A 9228-nucleotide genomic window follows, 5' to 3' on the forward strand; every position below is an offset into this window, starting at 1 on the left:
ATGGTTAAACATGGATACATAGGAGAGAATGGTATTTTCAGAGACCAGTTGGTATTCTTGCAGCAAGATCCACTGGAAGAAAGGAGAAGCTGAGAAACTTCTGGAAAAAAGAGCATCAGCCATTGGGGAACTAAATTGGGGCTGGGCAGATATGACAGGCCTGAGGTTGTATAATTGGCAGGAGATGTAGAAGTGTGGTAGAAGTATGTCTTAGAGAAAAGAGCACAAGTGTTTCCCTTTCTACAACATTTGTGAAAATAAAGACTGCCCTGGACATAAGCAAGTGAGAGTTGAAATACAGGGTTCCTCAACCACAAGGTGAGTCTCCTTTATTGTTCACTGTTTAAGGAACTGGAACAGAAATCTTCAGGCCAAGAATGACATGGGAACATCAGCATGTTAGAAAAACAACTCGTCGTCATGCCTTGTCATCCTATGAGATGACATCAGTCACATAGTAACCTGAGTACCACAGGCAGGGTGTACAGGTAGCTGGAACCCACAGAGACCTTGGTTCCCACACTGTTTCACTAAGAGCAGAGCACCCCCCTGCCTGTTTCATGTCATCTCATGGGCATGGACAATGTAACCACACTGTGTGTTACAATGATGCACGTCCATCTGGCAGTGCCAAAGGGCACATCTTGACCAGATACTGCCACTTAAGAGCTCAGTATAGCCCAGGATACTACCTCACAATATCCCTGAATACGACTACGACTGGCCAGGTGCAATGACAGGCCAGAGCAGCATGGCTCTGTGTCATCTCAATTGTCATCAACAATTCTTTTCTTCTTCTCTGGCTTGAGATAGTCATGGATTGAGGAGCAGTTGATTCCATGCCCTAGTGAGGCACAGAAAACAGAACCAAAGAGGCTAAAGAAGAAGGGTTTCTACAGGTTCAAGGTTAGTCTGGGCTACCTAGTGAGTTCCAGGTCAGTGGGAACCACAACATGAGGCCACATCTCCAATACCAAAACCAAAACCAAAAAGCAGCACTAAACCGTCAGCCACAGAAGCTTCCAAAGAGTGTGCCATGTGGGTGCTGAAGCCAACACCCTAGAAAGGTGGTGAGTCTCAATCCATCTCCCACTTGGGACCTTCGTGTCGTTGGCTGTGTAATGCAGTGGGAATGATGAGTCCTACCTGGGCTGTGGATGAGAAACAGTTCAGAAACCTTCTGTAACACTCCCTACAACTGTGATGTGCTGCTGAAGAATGAATGTAGGTTATAATCAGCAGAGAAGGATGTACCGAAGCCCAGGAAGGACTTCCCAAGACCGGCTTCTTAGCCTAGAGGAGCATGGGAAGGTGCATGGCTACCTTTGACTTAAACAAGTTCCTTCTTTACATGAAGAGAGGTCAGTGGGAGGCACCACACATGGGACTGAGCCATGCTGGTTTTCTAGGAGCTTTTTGACTAGAGTTGCATCCTGAAATGTCCCCACTGCCTCAGCCCTTGATTCAGGCTGTGCGCCTGCCTCCCTGACAGCATGCTGTCCAGTCCAGAGGGCCACTGCATACTGCTACACCACTCAAGTGGGGAGAGGGCACGATGGTCGTTTGCTTAGACTTGGGAAGCATGCAGTTACTGAACAGGCATGGGGAAACTGCTCATGTGGGTGTCATGGATTTCTTTTGCCAATATCAACAAACACAGCATCATTCCTAATGTGTAGAATCGAAGTTCATCTTTTCAGCATGACTCATAAAAATTTTTAAAACCCTATTATTACCAAAACTGCTTTAAAATAAAAATGTTGATTCAGAAAGCAACGCAATCAATATTACAGGTAGCACTGAAACCTAGTATGAAAACTGTATATTTTTTTTTCAAAACTATTTCAAAGGATAGAATGGTCAAGGTACAAAAAATTTATTTAAATTAAACATTTTCGACAAATTAATATTCATAACTGTTCCATGCATATGCAGTTTTCTTGAAAAAAAAAGTGGAACAGAGTAGCTTAACGTCTGTGATACTGTTTCACGAGATTATTAATATCCATCCGGGACTGGGCACCAGTCAATCATATCATCAACAATTCACTATTTATCACCAAGTGGTATATACAGTGATAGCATAAAGATTAAGTATATCTTATAAGTGATTTTATAATAAGACTTCTTGGGGGGGGAATCTGTCAACAATACAAAATATAAGGAGAACATAATGACAGAATATAAAAACACATTTCATAAAGGCAATAATACACACGTGTCCAAGGGCAGACAAGAGTCTGTTAGCTCAGTGCTAGGTTATGATCCTTCAAAGGAGGCTTAGGGCATGGAAATGTCTGGGGTGGGACCAAAGCTCAGACATCTTTGGGTGTCACAGTGTGTTTGTTTGGGACAGCCAAAGGTCAGTGGGATAGGTGAATTGTTCCTATATATCCACTTGAGGGACAAGAACCAAGTTCCCTTCATGGCCAGGGGAATTAGGCCTGGGATTTCAAGCAAGGGGCCCTTTGAATTAGGGGCCAGTTTGGAGGGAGAGTAATGGAGAAGAGAGAAAAGCCCTCCTGGGAGCGAGGGGCAGCAGACATCAGGAAGGGAGTCATCCTTTGCCTCTGCAGATAAGGGTATGCTACAACTTTGCTTGAGAAATCAGCACACCCCAAAGTTGCTGCTGTGTGGACAGACTCTTTAGATTCCTAGCTCTTTGGTTCATTATGCGGGGAGGTATTGGGACATTGCTACAGTTGAAAGAATCTAAATCAGACTACACACCTTGGGGCACGGGAGCGGGGGACATGCCTGCATAAGGGCGTTTCTCTCACGCTGTAGTCTCCTGAGATGTATGTAACAAAAATAATGTATCCAAAGTATATATATTTTTAAAAAAAAAAAAATTCCAGACTGGGTGTGGTGGCACTTGCCTTTAATCCCAGCACTCAGGAGGCAGAGGCAGGCTTAACTTTGAGTTTGAGGCCAGCCTAATCTACACAGTGAGTTCTAGGATAGCCAAGGCTAACCAGAGAAACCCTGTCTCAGAACAAAACACAGCAAAACAACAAGTTTGAATCTGATTTTGCTTTCGGGGAAGCAGTTGAACATACTAATTAATTTCCTGAACCAGGGTACATGTTTTCCTTTAAAAAAAATTACATTGTGTATGTGCGTGTGTGTGCGCGTGTGCGCACACACACGCACATGAGAGCATGCTCAAGCATACATATAATGCAGGGGCACACATGCATTCAGAGGTCAGAATACAACTTGCAGGAGTCAGTTCTCTTCTTCCACCATGTAAGTTCCAGGGATAGAACCTAGGTCATCAGACTTAACAGCAGGCACTTTTACCCACTGAGATATTCCACGCCATCTTGCCAGCCCAAGGGTGAATATTTTTCTCAACTGGAGGAGTTCCTTTGGAAATCTAGGATGGCTGTGGATGGAGTTATAGGAAACCAGAAAGCCTGGGTCCTTGGGCAGTCAGTGCACATGAAGTCCCTGCGAGGCTGCCCATTACTGAGGTTACACTTTCCTTGGCCTTGAGAGGGCTATAACTTGGAGATCCATAGAGCAAGAGCTTGACTATGAAGCCACCCCCACTGTACAAGAGAGAACAGTCAGGGCTAGTCAAGACAGAACGGGGTATTGCCAGTTAGAGACTGAACTGAGATGGACCCCAGGCCCAGGGTCCTTCTCACTGGGAGCACCACAGATCAGAAGTAGCTACACCAAAAGCAGGAGCTCCAGTGCACTAGGCTTCTCTCCATCAGCTACACTGATGGTATAAAGTGTCTAGAAAGTCCTATCGCATACAGCTCCCAAGTCTGTGCTTACAGGGTGAAGCCAACAAAACACATTTGAAGGGACAGAAGGGGCGCAGGATCCTGGCTTTTGACCGAAGGCTCTGGGACAGCAGTTTTCACCTCCTGCCACCAAGGAGTGGTATCACTACAATTTCTGCTCTGCTCAGTGCTTCATAGGGAGGAGAGGATGGCAGGACTGGGCCCGGCTCCATCCCTCCAGCTCTATGACACACTGTAGCTGTTGTAATATGTGGCCGTGGCATCAGCCAGGACAGAGATGAGGCTGGTCTCTGTAGGGCCTGTTGGAGTTCCCTGGGAGAGTGGGGCATGCCCAGTGAGGGTTCCTACTCCTGCAGCAGAGTCAGGGTGGCCGGGAGTGTTCAAATACTGGTCAAATTCATTGCGATCCATGTCCCCCAGAAGTTCCACCTGGCTTAGCTGATCCAAGGTGTCAAAGCCAGGGTGCTCAGGAGGCGGAGACAACTGGCCCAGGTGGGCCTGGAGGTTGGGGTGGAGAGGGTGGTAGGTGGCATGGGAGTAGTAGGCTGGAGATGGGGGACATCCAGGAACAGAGGACATCATAGAGACCCCTGGGGATTGCCCAAGGGCCAAAGAACCTAGAGGGTGGGTGCAGTGAAGGGGACTAGGTGTGAACTCCGGTGAGTAAGGGGGCCCTGGTAGACGGGAGAGGTGATGGGGGTGGCCATGCTCCTCCTGACATGAGGACGAGAAGAAGGTCTGCTCCGGCTCCAGTGCATCCAGGGGTGACATCTCTGGGGGTGTGGGCAGCCCGTAGGGATATGCGTCCACACTACCAGGGGCAGCAGCTGCACCTTCGCGGTAGCAACTGTGCAGTCCAGGCAAGGTGGCACCTGGGGAGTACTCACCCCTGTCCTCCTTCTCCCCCAGGGCCCCCCTGCCAATGCCGTTTTTCTCAGGCAGCGTGTTCTGGTCACGAGAGAGGGAGCTCAGGAGGAAGCCAGGGTCCACACGCTTGCAGAGGCGCTTGCCTTGTTTCTTCCTGCGGGGCCGGTACTTGTAGTTGGGGTAATCCTGCATGTGCTGCAAGCGTAGCCGCTCTGCCTCATCCACGTAGGGCCTCTTCTGTGACAGTGTCAGCGCCTTCCATGACTTTCCTGATCACACAAACGAGAAAAAAGGCATGCTAGACTCCAAACTGCTGGTTCACCTCTTGCACCTGCTTCAGCCTCATGCTTCTTGGCATCCCATGTGAAAACACCTCCAACCCCTACCTCACCCACTGGACCCCTCTCACAGCCACAAAGGACACCACCTGCCTCTAGGCTCTTTTAGTTCCAGCTCTCACGCGCACACACACTGTGTGATCTGGGCTGAACCAACTCTTCCTGTTTGCACCGCACAATGTTAGTGTCGTGGAGAAAAGTGCTTAGAAATCATGTCACCCAAAACCAGCAGACAGGCCAATCATTCCAACTGGGAGAGTCCCAGGGAAGACCCACCTGGCCCAATCACCAGCAACAGAGAAAAACAATCTAAAGACCACAATATTGACTGGGGTTCTTATATCCTTTAGGGGTCAGTTGAGTTTATTTGTGCCATTTAATGAAAGTTCCCTGCCACTTATGAAGGGATAATCACTCTGTTTAGTAATGTATATACAGGGCTCTTATGTGAGGTAACCCAGCTCCAGCCAATTGTGTCATCAAGAAGTAGATTAAAAACTCTCATTCAGGTTCATAAATATTATTCCTCACCTCTGTGGGTCAAATAGGCATTGCTATGAAAAGATATAGGTATGGCCTGAAAGCTAATATATACTTTTATTGGATATTTTATTTACATTTCAGATGTGATCCCCTTTCCCCATTCCCCCCCCACCCAGAAAGCTAATATTTACATACACACACAGAGAGAGAGAGAGGGAGAGAGAGGGAGAGAGAGAGAGAGAGAGAGAGAGAGAGAGACAGACAGACAGACAGACAGACAGACAGACAGACAGAGACAGAAACCAAGAGACAGAGAGAAACAGAGACAGAGATGCACGCACCTATGTGTGCACACTATTGCTTTTTCCCATGGAGTTAGGACCCTTCGACTATGCAGGACAGTTGCTCAGCCATAGCTCTCCACAGAGGCAAACTCCCTAACTGCCTTGGGTTTCATCTCTATCTTTCTTACTATGACGTGCTGTTTCCAACCCAGGGCTCTCTCCTATAGGACTATCTTCTCTATGTATCCCCACTGTTGCTAAAATGCTGCTTGTACTTGGTCTTCTAGTCATCAGTCCCTATCTGTCTGTTCCTCTGCAATTGCAAGCCACCTTGGCATCATCCCTCTTCCATCTTTCAGTGGAATGCAATCCTTCTCCAGAGAGTCTCGAGGGTCACTTCTAGACCATTTAAACTGTTAGTGGCTAAAATGGAGGTGGGCATCTGCAAATCTAACATGCTCTCCCATGACTCTAATGTACCCTTAAGTTTCAGACCCTCTAGGCTAGAAGATGACAAGGCATCTGGCCATGTAAGCCTTATAAGGAACGAGGCCATGTCTCCCTACTGGGTACAATCCACTTGTGGCTAAGCACAGGGTTATGTATGCCCTGCCCTGATCCCCACTGTCTTCGCCTTTGCCCACACTGGCTGGCTCCATGGGTCAGGGTGCCACAGGACACTAGGGGCTCAAAGGTAGAAGCTATCAGTATCTGAATTGTTTCAATTAGCTGCCACTTAGAAGTATGTCTTGAAGAGTGTCCACAGCACCAGATGTAGAGATGACACTGGTTTTCAAGAGGCCACAAGGCACTTGCAAGATGTCCAGGATCCATCCCCACCCATGCCCTATCCATGACCTGACTATAAAATGTGGCTCTGGTTCCCAAACTTATCCAGATGCCGTAGTCTTAATAAAACATGATTTTCACTTTAAATCCTAAATGTCTAATTTGTGATACACTTTCTCATTAGCCATGCACTAGGCATGCCTTGCTTAATGTGTTTAAATACTGAAATAGTTAACTCTCATCCCTGCCTTCCTTCTCATAGGCCAGAAAGGGAAGAAAGTTCTCATGAAGAAAGAACAGGGAGGCTGCAGCTGCCCTGCTAGCAGGCACTGTGGGGTCTCTGCTTTAACAAGCAGTGAAGAGATGCTGTTTTCCCCTCGCCCATTTGGAGCTAAAGGAGGAAAGACAGTCTTTTCTGCAACATGAACCGCACACCCTAAAGCCTAGAGTTGTATTTCAGATAGAATTAGTCCACAGGAAGGTTCTTCTCCCACATCTGTCCCTGTCCTCACCCCCCAAAACAGGCACCTTGGATTCTTCTGCAGGCTCCCCACCCTTCTTTCTCCTCTCACCAGGGCCTGCATTAGAAACCTGGTCAAAAGTAGGAACATTCTCTCCCCAACTGGGACTGAACCACAGAGGGATTCATAAAATTCATTAAAAAAAAAAATATATGCGCTTTCAGGTAAAAAAAAAAATGTGTTGCAGCTATTAGTCTATTTCTTGTTGTGCTAACAGAGTAGGGAATGAATATACAGGCTTTTTCTTTTGTTTGGAGGAAGGAGCCCGACAGTGCTCATCATAGACGCTGGCACAGTTGGCCACAAGGCTGGCTAAGAGGTGCTTGGAACCCCACCACTCTCGCCAACTGCTTTTTGGTGCCTCCAGACAGCCAGAGGGCTGGGCCATCTCTCTAGGCCCAGGCCTGTTACCAGCAGAAAGCCAGCCCTTGCTCTGTAACTCTGAAAGAGGAAAGAGCCAGGCTCCTACGGAAGAGGGAAGGGCTTCCATCCCAGCGGGGTGGGGTCGAGGGGCATGCATGACTCTCCTAGAAGGCCTTGGCGCCCTCTGCAAACACCAAGTATTTTGAAGGGATTTTATTGGTTAGAATAAATAAGAACCACATTGAAGGGTATAAAGAGATTTTAAGGTGAAGTTGAAAGTTGTTTCGCCGCGGTGGTCAGTGGGTAAAGGTATTTACCACCAAGCCCGAAAATGTAAAAGTCTCATTTCTGGAACCCACACAGAATTTACTCCTCACCTTCCAGAAGTCTTCTGACCCACACACACTCAAGGTGGCATGCGTGTGCATACATATACACACTAACACAAACACATTTAATGTGTGTGTGTGTGTGTGTGTGTGTGTGTGTATTCCCACCCACTTCTGCTCCTAGCACTGGAGAGAATAGAAAATCCAACAGAAACTCGGGTTCCTTGGAACCGGTTTAGCATTTTCATCCCCAATTCTCTGGCCTGTCTGGTTCCAGTCAGGATTATCTGCACCATAGCTGCAAGCAAGAAGCGGTGGGCTTCACAGACCCTCCCTGGCTGCTTGAAGTATCTTTTCAAGTTATCTACACTTATACGATAAACAGGTAAGGGAATCCAGCCTATTCGAGTGTACGCCTTTTGTTGCTGACTTTTTTGTTGTTAAATAGTTAAAAATAGGGATGTTTCTCAGTGAGGCCTCAATTGACGGTACGTTCGCTCTCTTTTTCTCCGAGACAATATCTCTTTCTGATTTCCCAGTCATGCTACGTGGGGAGTGGAGTCTCCTCAGTCTTCCAGCAAACGCCGGTTCCACCCAGGCTGAACGTATCTGCCGGTCTGAGTCCATGAGCCCGAGTTCCAGTCCCCAGGATCGGCTGCCGGTCGCGCCCTTCCCCGGGACCCGGGTCTCTGCTCTACGACCCGGAAAAGGGACCAGTCCGGAGCCCCGCGCTGGTCCTACAGCGTGGACCGCTTAGGCCCTGGTGGTGTCCGTGCTCAAATCCCCCCCCCCCCAGAACGGCGTTGTCACCCGTGCCATCCTCACACCAGCTTCGCGCCGCGCGCGCACTCACCTAGCATCTTGCTGAGCTCCGCGTTGTGCAGGTCCGGGTTCTGCACTGCCAGACGTTTCCTCTCATCCTTGGCCCACACCATGAAGGCATTCATGGGCCGCCGGATCCGGCTCTCCGAACCCTTGTCTCCTGAAGGTCGGGGGACAGCGGGCGGCGACAGCCCATCCGACAGCTCGGCTTCCAGGGCGGGACACTCCAGTCCCTCGGTCCACGGGTAGGCGCCCAGCAGAGAGGCCATGGCTGAACGCGGGACACTTGGCTTCGCCTCGTAGGGCCGGCGCTGACCTGGCCCTCGCTCGGGTCGCGACGTCCAACTTGGCCAGAAGCCTCGGGCCGGGCCCTTATTTATCAGCTTCGGGCCACCGGGTCCGCCAATGACTCTCCGGGGCGGCGCGGCCCCTCCCGGCTGCCCCGCCGCGGCGTCCCCGCTGCGACCTGCCGGCAGAGGGAGGGAGGGGCCGGGCCTGCCCGGGTGCCCGCCCCTGTCCGCCCCTGTCCGCCCCTGTCCGCCCCTGTCCGCCCCTGTCCGCCCCTGTCCGCCCCAACGCCTCCCGAGCCAGGCCCTGATCGGCGCTCCGGTGCAGGTGCTGCAGGGCCAGGAGAAGCGAGCCCACAGCCCGCTGTCACCTCTGCTTGGCTCAGG

General features: G+C 49.7%; 1 protein-coding gene across 1 annotated transcript; it reads right to left on the reverse strand.

Moving 5' to 3' along the window:
- Nucleotides 1-347: 347 nt before the first annotated feature.
- Nucleotides 348-9026, reverse strand: Sox7 (SRY-box transcription factor 7). The gene is made up of 2 exons (XM_034498390.2): nt 8586-9026; nt 348-4894 (listed from the first exon to the last, which is right to left on the reverse strand). Exons 1-2 carry the CDS (start codon nt 8821-8823, stop codon nt 3981-3983), a joined length of 1152 nt encoding a protein of 383 aa, XP_034354281.1. The 5' UTR covers nt 8824-9026; the 3' UTR covers nt 348-3980.
- Nucleotides 9027-9228: the final 202 nt, after the last annotated feature.

Source organism: Arvicanthis niloticus, chromosome 3 (genome assembly GCF_011762505.2).
Source record: "Arvicanthis niloticus isolate mArvNil1 chromosome 3, mArvNil1.pat.X, whole genome shotgun sequence".
Lineage (NCBI taxonomy): Eukaryota > Metazoa > Chordata > Mammalia > Rodentia > Muridae > Arvicanthis > Arvicanthis niloticus.